We start from the raw sequence: 21235 nt of genomic DNA on the forward strand, positions 1-21235 counted from the left end.
CATTTATAACACCTTGGCTTCGTAAAGTAGCTGACATGAGCTAGAGATGTGCGTATTAGTGATGGGTAAAGTTGGCAAAAATCTGAAGTCTACTCCGATCCGAATCAGATAATTTCGGAATCGACTCCGGAAGGTAGGTCCGCCCAGCGTTATCCGGAATCGTTCGGAGCCGGCTAGAATCGAGCGGAGTTATCCCGGAGTCATTTGCAGTCGTCCGGAGTCATTGCGGAGTTGTCTGAAGTCGAAGTCATCCACAGTAATTGGGAGTCAAGACTGAGTCAAGTCGAAATCATACTGAGTCGTCCGGAGTCATACTGAAGTCGGAGTCATCCGGAGTAATTGGGAGTCAAGTCAAGTCTGAGTCAAGTCGGAGTCATACTGAGTCGTCCGGAGTCATACTGAAGTCGAAGTCATTCGGAGTAATCGTTCGGAATCGTACGGAGTCATCGGTGTCGTCCGAGGTCGACCTTCAAAACAGAGGCCTGTATACAAAGTCACGCGTAAAGTGAGAGAAAAAAAACACAACGAAATGTTTGGACCGACTCCGATCAACGCTGAACGGCTCCGGATGACTCCGAATCCGGTCGACTCCAGACGACTCCGATCAACGCTGAATGGCTCCGAATGACTCCAGTCGTCTCCAGCCGACTCCAGACGACACCGAACGACTCCAGACGACTCCGACACTGATCAACACTGCACGACTCCGAACGGCTCCGGCCGACTCCGGACGACACCGATCGACTCCAGACGACTCCAGACGACTCCAGGTGACTCCGGACAACTCTGGACAACTCTGAACTCCGGATTCCGCATGACTACGACTCCGGATGCCTTAGACTCCGGGCGGAACTAGTCTTCTTCTTCATTTGGCACAACAACCGCTATCGACCAAGGCCTGCCTGTACCACAATGGGCTTGGCTTTCAGCGACTTATCGATTACCATAGCAGGATAATCAGTCCTACGTATGGGGGCATTTGAGGCATGAACCCATGACGAGCATGTTGTTGAGTCGTACTAGTTGACCACTGTATCACGAGACCGGCCCAGGAGGGGCGGAACTGGTGGTTTCCATTTTTTCGGAGTCGGAATCGTACTAACAATAGCCGGAGTCAGATCTGAGGCGTGGATGCGCTCCAGAAACTCCTACTTGTGCGTATGCCTATGGGTGTCGAGCCATCCGCAGTTGCTCCAGCTCCAGTTCCGGGATGTGTTTGAGGTCTCTATTGCATCGTGCGCTACATGCGGTGCGATCTGGGGTTTTCTAAAATATTTAATAATTGGACGGTTGTCCATATACTTTAAGTTTCATTACCAAATATACCAAATGATCCAATTTTTTGTACTCGGCGATGCGATAAAATTTGGCGCGTACGCGATGCGTACCATAATTAGATTTCTGGAAAAGTGCAGCTGAGCATACTACAGGAAAGGAACAAAATGAAATGCGCTGAAAGCCGATCCAGCAAAGCCGTAACATCATCTCTTTAGGGAACATTATTGCTATCCTAAATAAAGAATTACCTCTTCAAGGATCGAAAGTTATGCAACATGTTTTGCTTGCGGACACAACTTGGTTTTATTGCACCAGCATTCGGGGTACGAGCACGATCGATGCGCGAGAATTACAATTAGCATCAGCGGCCGATAGCCTACAGTCCGAGATACGAGATCGGGTGCAATCAGTATTTTAAACTGTAAACTGCAATAAACCGTGAAATACCAACGAAATAAGAATTTCCATGTAGTTGAGAGAATCAAGGAGGAAGTAAATACAGATAACACATGATCATACTGTAAAATAGGTCATTTGTTATTTATACTTATAGTTACCGAAATTATAGTTAGATCCAATTAATAGAACGGTCAGAACCTCAAATCAGATTTTCCGTTTTTGTATGGGATTTTTACATTAATGACATCCCATGCAATCTTGCCGCATGCGGCGAAGCGGTAATATCAAAATCATTTGATATAGCCGTATCACCACATGCGATTTTATTTTTATTCCGGTGAGTTAACAGACGACTTTCGGGTTTAATTTTTCTCGTGGAAAGCTGTTTTTAGCTAACTCCTATAAATTCACGCCAATCTGTTCATCTTGCAAAAAGAAATGTTCATTTCTATGTTTAGGTTGTAAATATAAAATTAATAAAAAATAAAAACCACAATTAAAAACATATTTCTTGTAACTATACATCAACTCAATACAACAAAATAGATATTAGATAGTTAATAAAACAAAATTATTTGACTCTTCTCGATGCTTTACAGCGAACATCAAATATTGGCCATGCAAAATGACTCAAAATACCCATGACTCTATTTGAAACGACATTCCAGCTGCTGTTATCCAGTTGCTGGATTCTAATCGCAAACGTTTCGCTGAATAAGCTGCACACGATGATGCAGAGCCTATTGCCGATACAATCGACAGCACCGCCGCCGATTTGTTCCTTGAACTCATCATCTCCATCATCACAACAAAACCCGTCCCGGCATGAAATGTGACTCGCTGGTGAATCATATCTCAAGGCATCTTGCAATCGCAGCATTTGAAGGTTCCACCATGCGTTCCAAAACGCGCAAAACACCACCAAGGGACCAAGGTGAACTTCTGCCGGCACAAAAGGAGCTACGATCTGAACTGGCCAAAACATCGACAGCTCGATCGTCCAGCTGACAATATTTTTTTTTTTTTTGTTCAGCTCGAAAGCCATGAAACATAACGGACGTGCTCATGGGACGCCACCACTGCCAATTATGCAGCGTAATGAGCATCGCGCCAATGCTGCCGCTGATGGCTGTTTTTGGGCCTCAGCTTGCCGCGCAACGCCTTATAAACCTATCGCACCGTCCCAGATTGGCTATTTTCGAAGCCTAGCTCGAACAACCTCCATATGGTGCATATCGCGCAGTATCATGAGAATTGAAGGATGCATCCGATCCGGGCAGGGATGCAGTTTAGGGCAAGATGCGTGTCGTTTGAAAGATCTAAAATGTTCATCGCAATACAAACATGGGTCAGGCAGACTAAACAGCGCTCTACTACCGGAGGAGCGAGAACTCTCGTGTTTACCCTTGCGAGCAAACGAGCACATGGTGGTGCTGCTCAGTGAACGGTGGCGAATTTAATACAGACCTGAATTAATAAATCATTCATTTTCAGCAGATGCTACAAGCGTTTCCTACACAGTTCCTAGGTAAGGTTGGTAGAAGGAACTATTCTTAGCATTAAATTTATTCATTTAAACGTGCACTTGTAAATGGCGGTTTGCTGTTGCTGTTGCTCCAAAGCAAGCGTTTCCCTGGCTAGCTTAGGTGTGCAGCTTATTAGACCATCTGGTTGCAATCGAACCAGATCGCATATGGTCACAAATGTCCCGCAGGTGGCACGGTACGAAACTCTTTTAGATCGGTTCGGTTCGGTTTGCCGGATTATCGCCCCAGCACGGCAAGGGTGTACCTGGGGCAGTACCTGTGCACACCGTGTGCATTGTTTCGCCAAGAGGAAGAAACCAACCTGCGACCGGAACGGAAACTTATCCAAGTGTCGAATTTATGGCACGAACGCTGTCGGTTGGGGTGGTGCAATAGAACTCGGAGCATGAAGAAAACGCTCCAGCACACACTCCTCGCCATCGCCCAATTGCCCATTACGATCAATAATTCAATCAGGTACGCCGGCACACACGTACGTTTGTTCACCTCCTCGCTGCGTAGGGGGGTTGCGCATCTAACCCCACCCCTACCCCCGGTTGCATTGTAGCGTAAAACGGAAGGCAGGGTAATAACGGTCAGTCAACTATACGACTGTGCGGCCGAGAATCTCCCCCAAATATCCAAAAAGCACACACACACACACACGTTCGGAGCACCCATCCATTCGTATCCGCAACTTGGATGTAGAGGGTGGGAGGGGGGATGACTTCAAAAACCGGCAAAACAGCCACCAGTAACTCTGCGCATGAATGCACCGGCAACCTTTAAGAACCTGCAACATCGCACTCCCTTCTTCAACCGTTTCAACCGCTACCATGCTTGGCCGACCTCCTCAGCCCTGGACGAAGAAAAGGGACAGCGAAGAAGAAAGTCTCGGTGTACTCCAGGAGCGAGAGTGAGACAGAAAGCGAGATGTACGAAGAGATGAAGAAAGTGCAACCGAAACTCACCCGTAATGGGGAGAAGATTGAACCGAGGGACGAAAAAACACATGTGCGCTTGCTCTCTTCCGGGCGTAATTCTTCCCCAAAAATGTGAAAAAAAGAAACCCCCCGTCGTTGAAGTATTTCTGCAGCAGCTGCAAACTGCATCTCGGATAGGTTGGTGAATTATCCGGAAGATTATAGCGAACTCGAAGTTGCTGGATGTGTCTCCCCAACAACGACCACACAATGGTGCACGCTTGGAGCAGGAACAACCTCACGATAGGCAGGGTAGAGGTGCAGGCTCGACTTCAAACGTTTATTTCCGAATAGTAACTACCAACTTCACTTCCCGAATGCATCAGGTGAAGTTTCTAGTTGCAATGTTTGCCCTAAACGCTCCACAGGGCCCTCAACAAAGCAGGCTTTTCTTCCATCCGGATATACAGCATCCTGCGTCTAGTGAGGGGAGGCGGGGGTGCATTGACCTTCCCGGGTTTTAGACAATGAGAGGTTATTGAAAACATCTGTGCATCACCACCAATGTCGCCATCGCAGGGTGGGGGGACAAGGCAAGCGCGACAAACGTCGCCGAACGTCAAAAATCAAAACATTCGAAGAAAGAAGAAAGAAAGCACTCACACACACACACACACACACACACACACACACACACACACACACACACACATGCGCACAGAAAATGCATTCGTGTGTGCGATTCCGGACGAAAGAATGTCGCGAAAAATTCTGCCATCTCCTGTTAGGTCGTGTGAGTCAAACGGCGACATTTCTTCTAAGGGGGGGAACAGAGGATTCCTTCCTTCCTTGAGCTGCTGCCCTAATTTACCCTTTCATTTATTTAAAAAAAAAAAAAAAACGTCTCTCAAAAACGGTCCTTTGCCCCCCTCTTTGGGTATTACAAATTTGGTACCGCGATCATGGTAAGCCGGTTTAGCCTCTGCACGGTTGACCGTTTTTGGAGAAAAACGAAACACACCGACCAAGCAGGACAGACAATTCGAGTTTGGGTGCGCTTTTGCCTCTCTCTTTCTCATTCTCCCTTTCTCTCTCTCTCTCTCTCTCTCTCTGCAGCGAAATGAATTCGCCTTTCGATACTTCCATCTCCCTTGTTCACCACGCACTGTACCCGCACGGAGCGCACTGACCATGGTCGCCATGTTTAGTTCTGCCTGCTACGAAGAAATCCCGCAGCCCCGGCATCAAGGCTGGAACGGCACGTACGCACACACACACACACGCACGCGCGCTTGTGCACCACTCACCAACACACACACACACACAGCCACACAGGCACACCCGCGTCAAGTGCAGTGCAAAAACCCGCCACAGGGTGTAGCCCGGCGCAGCGAACGCGCCTCTGTTTGTATGTGTGTGTGCTGTGCCGCGCTCGCCCTTGTGCACGCGTCGCGCGCCTGTAGTGGTGCTGCCGGTCGCCGCTATGTATTGACAGGCCCGGCACGCGTCACCTACCATTTGCAGTTGTGCTTTCGTGCGATACAGTTCAGCCTACTCTGTACCAGCCAGTCGGTGCGGCTCTCTCCCTGCCTTTAAACGCAAAACGCGATATCACTCGTCTGTCCCCGGTGTGTTTGCTCTCTAAACAAAAGAAAAGCCCCCGCCCCCCCCCCAATCTTCCAGTGTTGTGCGTGTTTGTTTGTGTGGCATTGTGTGTAGCCGTGTTTGCTTTCGCCGGCTTTTGCCTTTGTGTTTGCCCCCCAAAAAAAACGGTCAGCGACGACTCATCAGTCAACTTTCAACCCAACCGCGGTCGGTCATCGCCCAGCAAAGGAAGGTGTGTACAACCCGGGGAGGGTCCTTGTCCCCCCAATCCGTTTCGTGGGCGGGGTGGGGGTTTTAATTGGTCTTTTTTTTGGGGGGGGGGGGGATGGTGCCGCCTTGGAAGCGCCGAAGCCGGGAGGATACCGTATCCAAAGTGTCGCTTAAAAAATCGCCCAGCCCAAAGTGTCATGCCCCTGTTTCTGTTTGCCGTGCTGGACGGCGTCCTCCATCTTTTTTTTATAACGGAAAAAAGCAACAAAAGAGCGAAAACTCATGTTCTCCTTATTTATAATAGCCTCTTTGTGTGTGAGTCATACAATGAAAAAAAAAACTGGATGAGGATTTTTGAAACCATTTTTTTCTTCTACTAAATGTACGCTTATTTGGACAAAGCCTTTTTCTATCTTCCAACTAACATCATCCCTGGTTGTTGTGCTGGTTGTGTGGAAAAGACAACGGGGGAAAAAAGGGAAAATTCAAACCATTGCACAAATTTTCCAGTTCGCGAAAAAAGTTGCCAAAAAAAAACGGCCGGCTGCTCTCTTCGCCGACCGCGGCCATCTTTAGTGTGTTTGTGTCTCGGACTGTTCTGTGTGTGTGCGCGCGTTTCTGTGTTATCCCTTTCGGGTCTTTTCTTCCTTTTTGTGCTTGCATGTGCATGTGTCCCGATCGCTGGTGGAAAACATTTATAAATTTTCTGCCCATTTGTTTCTTGCCCGATGAAATAACAACTTTTTTTTCATTCTTTACATTCACACACACACACACATTGGTCGGTTGGTGTGTCCAACCGGCATTTTCCAAAGCCGGCAGTTTTTTTTTTTCCGCTGAGCAGGTCCGGCAGCCGGCTTTTTCCTAACACTCCCCCCCCCCCCCCCTTACTACCTCCCATCCCTCCCATATTCTCCAGCTGCCCATCTTTGCGCTTCCGTCCCGGGGGTTATTCATCGAAATTTGCGCGCGTGCGTGTCCCTGCCATTGTGTGTGTGTGTGTGTGTGTGTGTGCATGGGGATATTTGCTCTGCCCAGCGCGCAGCTCAGTGGCGACATCTGGAAGAGTTTGCCGTTTGCGTGGAATTTCCAAAACCTTTTTTTCACAAATATGTGACGTTTTTGACGACGCACGGTCACACACACACACACACACACACACACACACACACACACACACACACACACACACACACACACACACAAGAGAGAGAGAGAGAGAGAGAGAGAGAGCTCTTACAAACGCCGCTGGCAACGGCCGCATTCCCATTTGTGTTCTTTCGTCCAACTTTCTATTTTACTTGCGTTTCTATGTTCTCTCTCTCTCTCTCTCTCTCTCTCTCTCTCTCTCTCTCTCTCTCTCTCTCTCTCTCTCTCTCTCTCTCTCTCTCTCTCTCTCTCTCTTTCTCGTTTTGTTACTCATCATTTCTTGCGTGGGTGTGTGTGTGTGTGTGTGTGGCTTTGTGTGGAGCTTTAGAGAAAAGCAGTCAGCCAATTGGCAATTGGGGGGGGGGGAGGGGGGGGGGGCGAGGGGAAGGGCGAAATAAAATTGTCACGCAATTTGCCAATCTTCCTCTCTGCCGGGCGTGCTGGCAAGTGTTTCTACCTCCTTCTCACCCTCTCATTGTCTCTAGTGAAGATGATGAGCACGCACGCGGCACCGGGAGTACAATGGGAGAGGTGGTGGGGGAGGGGGGGGGGGAGTAGGTCCCACAAGACAAGAAATTGATTTAATGTCGACGAATGTCGGCTGCTGCTGCTGTTGCTTCTTTGTGGCATATGCCGTTCCAACTGTGTGTGTGTGTGTGTGTGTGTGTGTGTGTGTGCTGTATGCGTCCGGAAATGGGTGTCTGGAAGCGGTTCTTTGTCCGTCGTCGCTTCGCCGTTTGTGTGCTAGAAGCAGGCAGGCAGGCAGGCAGGCAGCAGCAGCGAAAACCGCCCGTGTGTGTATGCACACATATGCACATTTGCTTGCAACACATGCTCTCTCCCCCCCGGGCATCCATGACTCATGCACTCAGTGTGCCCCATAACGAAAGGAGGGAAGAAACGCGAAAGAGAAAGAAAAGGGAGAGCGAGCGAGCGAGCGAGTGAAGCACAAACGAGGATGAGTCACGAAAGAAGGGGGAGAACGCGTCTGCCGTTTCTCTTCTGAATAATGAAAAAAAAAAAAATAAGAATTATTGAAATAACCATTAAAATGCGACCAAAAACTGTTCTTGTGTACGGGTTAAACCAATTACTCACTCACAAGCCTTATTATGGTTTTATTCCGCCACAAGGGCTAAAACGAACGAAGAAAACATGTGCAATTAATAATAATTATTATTAAAAGAAGCAATGTTTTATTTATGCTAAAACATGCCGGGTTAAAAATGGTACATGCTTCTTCGTAACCTGCTCCCCCCCAGGACCTGCCCAGACTGTTCTTAAGCCGGTTGTTAAGCGCAAGCGCAGTCCCAAAAAACCACAAAATTCCTCTTCCTTCCTGTCGCTTACTTTCTCCCTCTGCATCTCAGTCATACACACGCACACACACACACACACACACACACACACACACACACACACACACACACACACACACACACACACACACACACACACACACACACACACACTGGTAAAAGGGCACACCGTTTTATGGCACCCAACGGACAGAAGTTTCGTTTCATTTGCTTTACCCACGAGTCCCACATTGTGTGAACTTTCACTTTTTATTATTATTATTATTAATACTTTAACTTACAAGCACACACGCGCGCACGATGAGGAGATCGACACACACACACACTCCTGGGTGTGCGCGCGTGCGTTTAGGTGTGTCTGTGTGCGAAAGAGAGAGAGAGAGGATGAGGAGGGCTCAACCGAAAACCTAATTAGTGGCAGCGCCAGGCGGCTACACTGGACTTATTTTTCTTCCACCAAAACGGACAACCATGGAAGGTGGGGGTGAGTGGGTGGGTGGGTGGGTGGCGCCCAAGCACAAATGTTCGCTCTACGAGCACGTTGCATTCAGCTAGCTTTTATTGCCCAGCTGCTTGCACTGCACTGCCATATCCAACTGTGAATAATTGCTAAAAAAAAATGCGTGTTATATATTTTATTCCCAAAACAAATTAAGGTTAATTAGTGTATTTGTAAAATGCATGTAAATGCAATACTGGGCAAACCCAATCGCAATGCCGATCATGAGCCTGACGGGGCTGATTAATTTCACGGTACCCGGGAAAGCTGTGTAATTGACGTTTAACGACGGAAGTTACGGGAGCGCCCTACACACAGGTCTCTGTTTTTGAAGTGGTGGCGAGTGGAGTGTGTGTGTGTGTGTGTGTGTGTGTGTGTGTGTGTGTGTGTGTGTGTGTGTGTGTGTGTGTGTGTGTGTGTGTGTGTGTGTGTGTGTGTGTGTGTGTGTGTGTGTGTGTGTGTGTGTGTGTGTGTGTGTGTGTGTGTGTGTGTGTGTGTGTGTGTGTGTGTGTGTGTGTGTGTGTGTGTGTGTGTGTGTGTGTGTTACCTTCAACCTCAGTATAGATGGTTTAAATCGGCGAGAAGACACGGGAACCCTTTCCCCGTTTTTATTCTCCCCATAGGGGGTTCGTCGTCTGCTGCTGCTGCTACTGCTGCTTTGAGCTGATGTTTTAAGAGGTGACAGGGACACTAATTTGATAAAGGCCCCTGTGATATCGTTATACAATTATTTAAATTTGTAAAACTGTGGGAAATTGACAGAGAAAAAAATAAGAAGCAATCGACCTTTTTGGGGCGTGGTGCGCTGCGGTTGGAAAGTGTGATGAGTCACCGAAATTCGAAGCTGCAGCCCCAGCACCGCTCTCGTGCACACACACACGCCCATATCAGGGGCCACACAAAAATCAACAAACAATAAACCACCTACCGCCTTCTCCTTCTTCCCCCACCGCCAGCCCGATATCGGGGGGGGGGGCGGGGGGTATTTTATTTTTATTTTTCGGGTTCGTGGCCTGATTAATTTGTGGTTAGTGTTTGCGAGTTGAAGCGCGTATGCATGCGCTGGCACATCAACAAGCAAACACACACACTCACACATGCACACATACAGGCAAATGTTTTAAGGGCGTTTCCTCAATGCCCTCGCCACCTTCCACTGGAAAGAATGAATAACGAAACAAAAAGTAGGGAAACCACCCAGTAAACAAACCTGCTCGTTCTTCCCATGTGCGAATGTGTGTGTGCGTGTGTGTGGCTCAGAGAGGGGGTTGGCAAAGGGTGACATTCCTCGCGAGCCACACCATCAGCACACACACACACACACGCATAAACTGTGGATCGTTGAGAAGGGAGGAGAGAGGGGTGTTAATCTGCCCTGAGTGATTTCCGTTATGTTCGCCGATGGGGGGGGGGGGGGGCTGTTTGTTTGTAGAAGTTTTGCTGCACATTTCGATTAGCTGGTTAAATTTTTTTCTTCTTTTTTTGGGGAGTGTGATAACAAACCGCCCCCCCCCCCCCCACCCCCCCGACCTTCCCTCTGCTGCACCCTGTTCATGTGCCTTTTTTTTTAAACAAGAAATGCCCTTCTTTTGCGAGAGTGAGTCGGGGATGATAGGTACTTCTAGTGAGTGGCCACTCCCTTCATCACACACATACACACACACACACACACACACACACACACACACACACACATCCGGTGCACTGTTGGGTACCTGAGACTTCCGTACTCAATGCTCCGCTGCTTCGCGAGTGCTTCGTGTAGTGTTTTTGTTGGAATCGCGCATTGAAGTTTTCCGTTTTGGGTGCGCAAACGACGAACCCTTAAAAAATTAAAAAAAAAAAACAATAAAAAAAAATAAAATTACAGAAAACTACAGTTCTCAACGCCAATATCGGTGTGTGTGTGTGTGTGTATGTGATGTTGAAATGTAAGAATAAAAAAGAACGCTTCTGTTTAACGTTTTTTTGCCCTCTTCAAATCAAAATTTGATTTATTACCTTTGCACACACTCTTTACCCAATAAAAAGGGAGTGGTTCATCAAGCCGGGGTGGTTTACTCATTGCAAACGTTTTTTTTTTTTTTGCAGCGATTGTAAGCCCCATTATTGCATTACAGAAAAAGAACGAAGAAAAGAAAAAAACAAACAAACATCAAAACAAATCGAACGCAGCGGAAGTTACCCCCCCCCCCCCGGCCTTCTCGCTCCTCTCCCCTAGCCGGACACAAGGGAGTTCGGTGATAAGACCGAGCAGGCGCAACAAATGCACTGTTGCCTGTGTGCTGTGTTGTGGGGCGGTTTTGTTTAATTTCTTATCGCTTTTTGCCAAGATATCTCTTTCGCTTTCGGTGCTAGCGGTGGGGTGCTAGCTTATTCCAGAACAGTACACCACATACGTGCACAAGCACACACCATCAGTAACACAAAAAAAGCGCATTCCTTTGGAGAAAGTATCGCCCAAGCGGTAATTGGAGATTGTTCATAAAATAACAAACATAAATTTAAAATTATATTATATTATTTAAAATAAAATTATTTTTCCTTCTTTAGCTTTTTGGAGCAGCCAGCGCGCCACACATACACTCACAGAGAAATCATTAAATATTCGCAATGTTCGGGTCGGTTGCAATTAAAAAACGAGCTCCCTCCCCGCACCATTAAAATCGACTTGATATTGCCCCGCCAAACCGAAATCTACTTTTTCGGTATTTTGTTTCCTTCTGCTTCTTGCGATCATCCCATGCAGCGCAGCAACATACACACACACACGCACATACTTACAAAAACCCACTCATTGACCGGCCGTAAAATGCAGTAAAAGAGCACAGGAAGAAGGCATTTTATTCTTACCTACTACAACCACTAAGTACTACTATTGCGCACACACACACACACACACACACACACTCAAAACTAGAAACTTATCGAGCTGTACACACTTCATGAATTTTAACACAAAACTATAACAAGTGGAGGGAAAAGAAAAGGAATTGGCCACGAACGCCGGAGCCGCCGAAGTGTGAAAGAGAAGAAGAGTATATATGTGTGAATCGACGGGTACTTCTTCTTCTTGATCGTTTTTCCGCTTCCGCGTGGAAGCCGGGATGGAAGGGAAAATCTGATACGAAGAAAATCCAAAATTATAGACGATAGTTTTGCTTTTTTTTTTTGCACGTTCGTCGCTTGATTTCTTCCTTTGCCTCTCGCTCGAGCCGCCCGGCGCATAGAGAATACGGCCGAATTCATTGACCCCATGGGGCGAGTTCTAGTTGTTAGTTTTATTTTCCTTTTTTTTTGGCAGGTGTTTGTGCATGTGTGTGTGTGCAAGGGAGAGAGATTCAAGAGTGTGTAAAAAAACTGCTTTAAACGAGATTCGCAATGTTTGCGTGCGTTTGCTTGCCTCTTCCCACAAATCGATCACACACAAACACACACACACACACACACACACACACACACACACACACACACACACACACACACACACACACACACACTCACACACACACACTCACACACACACACACACACACACACTCACACACACACACACACACACACACACACACAACACCTCTCAGCAAAAGGATCTTCATCCCAAGCGTCCACGTGGTTCACGGGACACATGAGCCACACCCGCACCACGTGGAGCACGCAGCGCCAATAATTACAACAATGTATTATTAATAAGGAGCACTCCCCCACAACACGGGGGTTCGAATCGTTGCTGGACGGCACAAATAATTTCAACCGTTTGGCGCTTTAAGCAGCACAGGGGTAGTAGTGGTGGTGGTGATGGTGTTCCGGTTGAGAAGCTGTGTGCAGCGCCGGCTCGCTCAACCGACCATCGAAAAGCGCGCCCCGTTTGCCCGAGCGAGGAAGAACGCCGCCACAACCACACACCAGCTTTCGTTTTGGGGTCGCCCTTTTGCCAAGCGCTTTTCTTTTAATTGCTCACAAGGTTTGCTTGGTTCCTTTTGTTTTTTTATACCTCTATGATTGATTCTTTTTTACCTTTTTTTTGCAGCAGACACCACATCACCACCTCCTCCCTACAGTAATAGCACGCAATGTCTTTGGCCCCTGGTTTGTTCAACGAGCCGCCGCCCCACGCGTCAAAATGAGCCTCTAAAATTGACCCAGGCCAAGAGAAAAATAACCCACACACTGCCTTGTTGAGTCGGAAGGGGGGGTAGATGAGCGGAATGTGTTCGAAAGCGCGTACCAAGTGCTGCAGGGTTCGCGTGTGCTGTGTGTTGGTGCTGTACCGGTCCATCAAGGGAGGAATGATTTCGACCTCTTGATCTTTTTTTTTCCCCAAATGGATTGTACAAAATAAGCATAGCATTAGACATACACACACACACACACATGCTACAAGCAGCTCCACCACACAGGGCTCTCCAGGAAGGCTGGAGGCGCCCGAAAGCACCTCGAAAAGAGAAATGCAAAATAGCAACGCGAGCGCGCGCCGCGCGCTTGATTGTAACGTGGAAGCAATCCGACACGTGGGGGGGGGGGGCTAAGGTAGAGGAGGCGTGAGCGAAGGGGGAGAGGTAGTTTTCTTTCTCTTGCGGCAGATAGGTAGTAGCAAACCAGCCGGGCGTGCACGCTCACTGCGGCTCGACCATCCAGTGTGCGGGGTCTTCAACCCTTCCTCCTCCTGCAGGCACTGTGTTCCGGTTCGATTGCTGCCCCCCTCCTCTTCCTGCTTTCGGTCCGTGCACCCGGCACCATCGAAACACCACCCCAGACCCTGAAGAAGAATATTATTATTCGAACCCGGTGGAAGAGTTTTTTTTTTGGGGGTTCGTCACTTATAGCGCACACGGAAGGGAACGTTCCGATCTATTATTGCTCGCCTGCGCACACCGAGCAAATCAAGAAGTCGAACCGCGGGCGGATGATGATGCCTCATCATGAATTCCTTTTGATTTTTTCTTCACTTCTTCTTCTTCTTCTTTTCCGTCTCTTTTAGCGCGTGTGTTTATTGCTATTATTTTGCCAATGTTTTATTACACCATCATGCTGTAAACGGTGTGTGTGTGTGTGTGTGTGTGCTTTTTGCACGGTCTCTAGATGAAGCTTTTTTTTATGCCAGGCCTCTGACAGGTGAAGTTTTGCCGACACACACTCCGAATCGAACGCGAAATCAAATTAAGAGAAAAAGAAAACGCGCAATCATTGCATCGCAGCAGCAGCAGCAAATCTCGCCTCGAATCATCTCGCAACTGGCGGTGTTGCGGAATGTTGCCATGATAATATCGTGTACTGCTGCTGCTGCTGCTGCTGCCTTCCCTTGCCTCTCTCCTGCCTGTAATTTAAGCGTGTTTGGGCGTAAATGGTGCTTTTTTTTGCCTTCGTCTATTTTATTTGCCCGTTAACGCCATAGCTGGAAGAGCCATAGGACTGGGAGTAGGCTATCTGGGTCTGGGCTTTGTGATGGGGGTTTGGATTAAGCAATCGCATACGGCCACTTGTTGAGTGTGGTACACACACACGTGGGAATAAGTGGTTCCATCTCTGACGTCTACTTTTTATTTATTTATTTTTTTCATTTTTAGGGAGTAAGATGATGGATCTCGCTCGGAATCATTAATTGCGCCCGATGTGCGTTACTTTTCCGGGATGTTCTTTTTTCCTTCTTTTTTTTTGCATACACTCAGTGAGGAAAGATTTTAGCATTTCCACAGTGCATACTCGATGGTAGCACATCAAGAGCGTATGTTTGTGTTGCTTTGGATTCATACTTTTCTCGCCGTCTGTTCTTCAAGACCGCGAAAATCACGCGGCACACGGTTTCGTAGCGAGTTTCGAGTGCTGCCGCGGGTTCGTCGCCTGCGTGTGCCAGTTCGCCCCGATATGGTCAGCGCAGCGCTCAAAATGTGTGTGTGTGTTAACCTCGGCAAAACGAAAGCGCTGTGTGTCCAGCCAGAGGAAAGACACCTCTCCTCCTCCCTCGATGGAACCGTTGGGAACGGGGACTACCAACTGTACTTTAATGTATCGCAAAACGAGCGCGCGCGCGCGTCGGATCCGTTAATGTGCGGGCCCATACAGTCGCCCAATTGACGCGAAAACGCGAAGAGAAAGAATGGCGTCAAAGAAGGGGGGAGGGGGAAGGGGAGGTGGGGAGAAACAAAAAGAAGAAAGAGGAGGCCAAGGAAATCATGGCGCTCCGTGGTTCGCGCGCCCGTGTCGACACCGCCAACCGGGTCGGCAGATGACCATATAAGGCATAAATCAAAAGGAAACGGTGTGTCGCGTCCACTGGCTGCTCGCTCTCTCATTCTCACTCGCCGCTCGCTTTCGATCCGATCCTTTTTTGTCGACCGTTGGCCGAGATTTACCACATTTGGGCAGGAAGGCAAGCAAGGCTTGGTGGCTTGCCTGGTGGATGGATGGTGGCGGCGGCGGCGGGGTTTTGTACGAATGCACAAACGTATGTGTAATATGTACAGCAATCGTGGCCACATCGTCGTCGTCGTCGTCACCCCATTGCCATATTTGTGCGCATCAGGTTCAGGTTGGTTTGCTTGGGGTCGTCGCGTCGTTGCTACGCGCGCGCGTGTTCCCAAGAGACGGGTGTGTGTGTGTGTGTGTTTGCCTCTCGCAGCACTTTGCGGCTCGGCAGAGGGTAGGTGGTTTTATGTAGGGTCTGTCCCTGCTGCAGGGCCTTCTCGCGAGGGGCCACCGGACGATGAGAAGAGGAGGTGTCTTTTAGACCTTGACCAACATATACTCCCCGAGCACAACCACCGAGTTGGATGATCCATTCGAACAATTCGAGCAACGAGAGAGGGAGGAGGCGGCTGGCTGGTGGTGGTTCTGAAAGTGTTTTGTGGGTAATGAGGGACACAGTTCGGAATTGATTATTATGCCGAGACCGTTCAAAACCATAATTTATCTTCTCAGGGTTCGTCGTCTGCTTCGGGCGGTTGAGATTTTGAACGTCCCAAGCCATCTTGTCAGCCGAATTTAGGGTTTGTCGCTTTTGTTCGAGTCACACTTGTCACTGTATTGGGGTAAAAATGTCATTAAAAAATTACGGAGGCGGTTGCAATTGTAAAAAAAAAATCTTTTATATAAAAAAACAAACAAATACTAATTTGCATTTTATTGTCTTCTTTTTATCTTTTTTTCTAGCCCGCTAACGTAAACGTTTGTTGAAACCCTCCAACACACACACACACTAAAAGCAACAATGGAAGCCGCCGGCCAGGAAAGCACCCCCGCTTCGTACCCGCGCGTCAAGCCCGACTTCAAGTCGGAGCTCGAGTCGTTCCGCACGGAGACGCTCGCCAAGGCGGACACGCAGGAGAAGAACTGTCTGCCGACCGCCGCCGACGTCCAGAGCGAGAAGGCCCAGCGCAGCGTGATCGAGGGCATTGAGGGCTTCGATGCGTCCCGTCTGAAGCACGCCGAGACGAAGGAGAAGAACCCACTGCCGGACGTGGAGGGTAGGTGTTTAAAACCCCCACATTTGAGCCCCTTCAAGCGCCCCCCAAAGAGAGCCTTTGCAGTCGTCCGGCACACCACGCGCATCCTTAAAATGCTTGTCACCTTTATATTATCCATTGCGCGCCGCCACAGTGCTTTGCTTCTTTTTTTTGTGGTGTGCCCCCCGCATTGTGGTGTGCTTTTGCTGCGACGCAATTAAAACAAACTGCACTGGTGCAAACACACCAACACGGCGCAGCGGAGAGACACGTTCGTCGCCCACAGACCGCCACCGCCGCCATGTGCTGTCGCGGTCGTTGGTGAATCAATCAAGCGCGAGCCCCACGACTCAAAGATATGCATATCGCCGTTGCCGGTTGGGGATGGGGGCAGGAGGAGGCACATCGCGTCCTCGTCGTCTCCCGCTAAATGGTTTCGGCTTGCCCCCCTACAACACAATGCACAACACGACCCACCCCAGTACGGAGACGCTTGATTGGAAACGGGAATAAAGAAGCGGAGCGGCAACCACTGTTTTTTTTTTGTTTCTTCTGTTTCAATGCGTTGCATTCCCCGCTCCTCGTGGCGGGCACGCGTGGCAATCGAGCATGATTTCGATTTTCCGCATACCTCACGCGCGCCCATGATTTTTATCGTTTGCTTAGGGGAGGAGGAATGTTCTTTATGCTCACTGCCTGTCTGGTGCATCGATTTGTATTTACATAGAAGCAGGCAGCCGCCGTTGTTTTGATGCATTGTTTATTTTGCTAAAAAGTGCGTTCCTAATGGAGCTTCCTCTTTGCGGCGCTTGTCGGCAGTTTGCAGTTGTGTTGAGTTCAATGTGGAGTAGGGGTGGGAGCTCGGAATCGGACGGACCCGGTGGGTGGGACCCGATTCCGATTCCGTGCTCGGAATTGATGCCGGAGCCGATTCTTTAGTAGATTTCGGAGCGGATTCCGGAGTTGATTCTGGAGCCGATTTCGGAGTTGACTCCGGAGCCGATTTCGGAGTTGATACTGGAGCCGATTTCGGAGTTGATTCTGGAGCCGATTTCGGAGTTGACTCTGGAGCCGATTCCGAATCTGAAATCGATTCCGGAATCAGAATCTGCCCCGGAGTCAAAATCGGCTCCGTTATCGGTGACAGAATCTGAATTGACGCCAGAGTTGCAATTAGATGCGGAATGGGAATCAGTTATTTAATTTATATAAGAAATTGCAAAAGCGAAATCAGTCCGGCGATCTCCATGAAAATAGATTGCTTACAAGTAAATTTTGATTCTTTTCGGCTAGCGATACTAAGCATCATAGGACTCAAACTAATGTTGGGTTAATCCTGATTCAGATTTATGAATCTGAATGAATCTTTGGAATGATTCAATGAATCTGAATCTTGGTTGGAAAGATTCATGAATCTCAAATATTCACGAATCTCGAAAAAATCTTGAATCTCGAAAGATTCATGAATCTCAAAAGATTCTTATATTGTATCTCGAAAGATTAACGTATCCCTAAAGATTCATAAATCTCCAAAAAATTATGAAGCTGGAGCTTTTTATTATTCTTCTTCTTGGCGTAACGATCTACGTGGTCATGTCAGCCTATATAGACTTTAGAGCCTTCTTGGTAAGTACCACGAAGCCGGTCAGTTTGTTTTGAGACGGTCCATGCGAGGCTTGAACCCACAACGGACATGTTTTAGGTGGAATTGGGAAAATACAATACTTTGGAAATCAGACATCTCTAAGATTAATGAAACCCCTGGAGATGAATTTTATGAATTTTAATGGACATATGAAGCTTATAGATTCAAGAATCCTAATAGATTTATGATCTTTAAAAATTCATGAATGTATGAAGATTCGTGAATCTTTAGAGATTCGTGAATCTTTGAAGATTCGTAAATCTTTAGAGATTTATGAATGTTTGAAAATTCGTGAATCTTTAGAGATTCGTGAATCTTTGAAGATTCGACTTGATATTCGAATCACTTCACTCATCATTGAAGATTCATATGAATGAATCTCAACGAAAGAATGATGAAACCCAACACTAACCCAAACGCCTAGTCCTATGGAGATGCCGAAACCGGCTCCGTTTGGAAGCCAACTCTGATTTCGGAGCCGATTTTGATTTCAGAGTCGATTCCGGAGCCGATTCCGGAAACTGATTCCCCAGACCTACTGTCCGGAATCGACTCCAGACAACTTCGGAGCTGGCCCGAATCGATTCCGACGAAATCTTCATTTTTCCCATCACTAATGTTAAGGTTAAGTGTTAATAAACCGGGATACCTCAGGGTTTATGAGGGGGTGATCACTATCATGGTTTTGGTTGCAATTGATTGATGTTAATCGAATGTTGTGTGGTGTGACAGGAGACGGTGGAAAAGGGTTTTTTTAATCTGTAAATCAGATAATTTTATTATGAGGAAGCCACGATGCTTGTCGAAACAGTCATATAAAAAGCGAAGGATGTCTTTTTGTGGTTTTTACGCTTTTTTTTAGCAAATAATACTTAAAAAACCTCATTATGATTATTTTAACCCACTTCCTATTGTGCTGGAGTTCATTGTTTGCCTTTTTTCCTCTTTTGTTTTTTGCAGCCATCCAGGCCGAGAAGGGCGTGCAGCAGTTCATTGCTGGCATCGAGTCGTTCGATACCAAGAGCCTGAAGCACGCTGACACGGTCGAGAAGAATCTGCTGCCGACGGCCGAAACCATCGAGGCGGAGAAGCGCGCCTAAGCCACCACTCGCGTATATGTATATAGTGTGTCGTGCTCGCAGCGTCCAGGCCCGTGTGTGTGGTGGTGCTGATGGGCCCAGCGAGTGTATACAGGCAGGTGGGCACAGCTGCATGACGAGATGAGACTTCAAAAATAAAAGGAGGCTGTGTGTGGAGCACGAGAACGAGAAAAACGAGACCGACACTCGTCTGCCAGACAGGAGGAATGCGGCTATGCGCAAAAGGATATGTGCGTCAGAACCAGAGGAGAGAAAAAAAATACCATGACAACACACACACACACACAAACGCTGGCCACATCGCCCATCGTACTACCAACACCAAAGGCATTTGTGTTACATCGATCTCGTGCAGCGCCTCGTGTGTGCATTTTTCGCGCGTGCGATGTGGGGCGCGAGCTCTCTCCTGTTTCCCCCCGCGACACCATGTCTCATCCCCGTCGCGGTGCTGTTGTCTTGCTTCCCAGTATCCTCTTGTCCGTCGCTCATGATTTCTTCGTCCATTCCTACTACTTCCGGCGCGAGGGGACGGCCGCGCGACGACCATCATCTACCAGACCTAACAACGCACGGCGAGGACATCAGTATTCGGATTGCGCGCGCGCGCGCGCGCTTCCTCAGCACGTGACGGGCGTCGGCGAGGGAGCTGCTCTCTCAACCCGCGACGACACGAACACGGTTGTGCAAACTTCACGACATCTTAGAGCCTTAGAGCTACAAAAATCAGCAAAAAAAACCGTTCCTTGAAAAGATGATGATCGACGCAGAAATTATGCGATACCATACCCCGCACCCCGCGGCTCTCTACAGCTCTATTCGCTACGAACGCGATTACCTCACGAACTTCTACCCCAGCGGGGCAGGGGTTTTTTTTTTATTGGATAGAAACTACAGGAGGGGTGTGGTGTTGCAAAAAGAAAAGAAAACCAACACACACACACGCACACACACGAGCAAATTCTAAAGAACCCTTAGCGCGAACCCCAACACCTGTTTGTAAGGTAGGGGGGAACAGATGAAGTCGCGTTGTGTGTCTCCTCCTAGCATTTATACATTAATTATTATCGAGAACAAGCAAAATCGATGGCAAAAGCATTTATACTGAAACGGAAAACGAACCAACACGTTATGTAAACACCAAATAAGGCGAATGCAGATTAGAAGTGCTGCAAAAGTTAAAAAAAAAGGCGTGTTATAAAACAATAGCGAATGTAATAGGGGCGGCGGCCGTCCGCCAAGGAGGAGTGTAGGAATGGTCTTCTGTTTTTTTTTTTTTTATCACCCAAAAACATTTCTTCCATCGTTTACTTTCCCATTACCCAAGATTACGATTGTCGGACGAGGATGTTTGTGAGCACGACCACTATATATATATTTTTTATATTTAATAATTACTATTATAACAGAGAGCAGGAAAGGAGGAAGAAAAGAGAGGGGTATCAGGAAGATGCGAGCAGCGCCGATGCAAAAGCAAAGGCGGCAGCGGCCCCCCAGGGGACAGGAAAGGAATATGAAATGAGAGCTAAATATATATTACACGACGTTTCAACGGACGAAGCAAAAATCCTCAAACGCATTTTTTATATACATTGAACAAAACAAAAAAAAAAAAGACGGAACAAAAACAAGACTGTGTTTGCTACGCGCTGTCAAAAAACGGAAGATACATATAGGAATGTGGGGGGGGGGGCGGTCGGGAGAAGGTGGGTGGAGTAGAAGAAATCCCACAACTGAAATTTGCGTCCTTTGCGGTCCGAGAGAGGGAGAGAGGGAGTGCTAGCGTTTTGCAGCTCACGGAGGAAGAAGGGAAGTTTTTTGTCCGCGTGCGTCGTGCGTGTGTTGAAAATTTTCAGTTGTTTGTTTTGGTTTTGTGTTTTTGGTTTTGAATTTTGACAAACCTCTCCAATCCACTACTCGCGATCGTAGTAGTTCTCTCGTCTCCCCCCCTGTGCGTGACACGTATGGTTTGGGTATGATAAAAAGCGTATGTTTTGGATCGCCCTCACGCTTCCCACAGGTTTTCCCGGTTACCCCCGAGCAGGGAAGTTGAAGTAAGACAAGAGGAACCAGCAACAGTAGGACTGTTTGTTTCCCGCTAGCAGCGCGTCTTAAAAATTCAAAAGCAAAGCGCCGAATAGAG

General features: G+C 47.9%; 1 protein-coding gene across 1 annotated transcript; it reads left to right on the forward strand.

The window, feature by feature from the left end:
- Positions 1 to 5620: 5620 nt before the first annotated feature.
- LOC120948441 (thymosin beta) lies at positions 5621 to 20659 on the forward strand. The gene is made up of 3 exons (XM_040364762.2): positions 5621 to 5963; positions 16058 to 16371; positions 18956 to 20659. The coding sequence occupies exons 2-3, from the start codon at positions 16116 to 16118 to the stop codon at positions 19093 to 19095; spliced, it is 396 nt and encodes a 131-aa protein (XP_040220696.1). The 5' UTR covers positions 5621 to 5963; positions 16058 to 16115; the 3' UTR covers positions 19096 to 20659.
- The last annotated feature ends 576 nt before the right edge of the window (positions 20660 to 21235 follow it).

The sequence above is a fragment of the Anopheles coluzzii genome, chromosome X, assembly GCF_943734685.1.
Source record: "Anopheles coluzzii chromosome X, AcolN3, whole genome shotgun sequence".
In the NCBI taxonomy this organism is placed as follows: Eukaryota; Metazoa; Arthropoda; class Insecta; order Diptera; family Culicidae; genus Anopheles; species Anopheles coluzzii.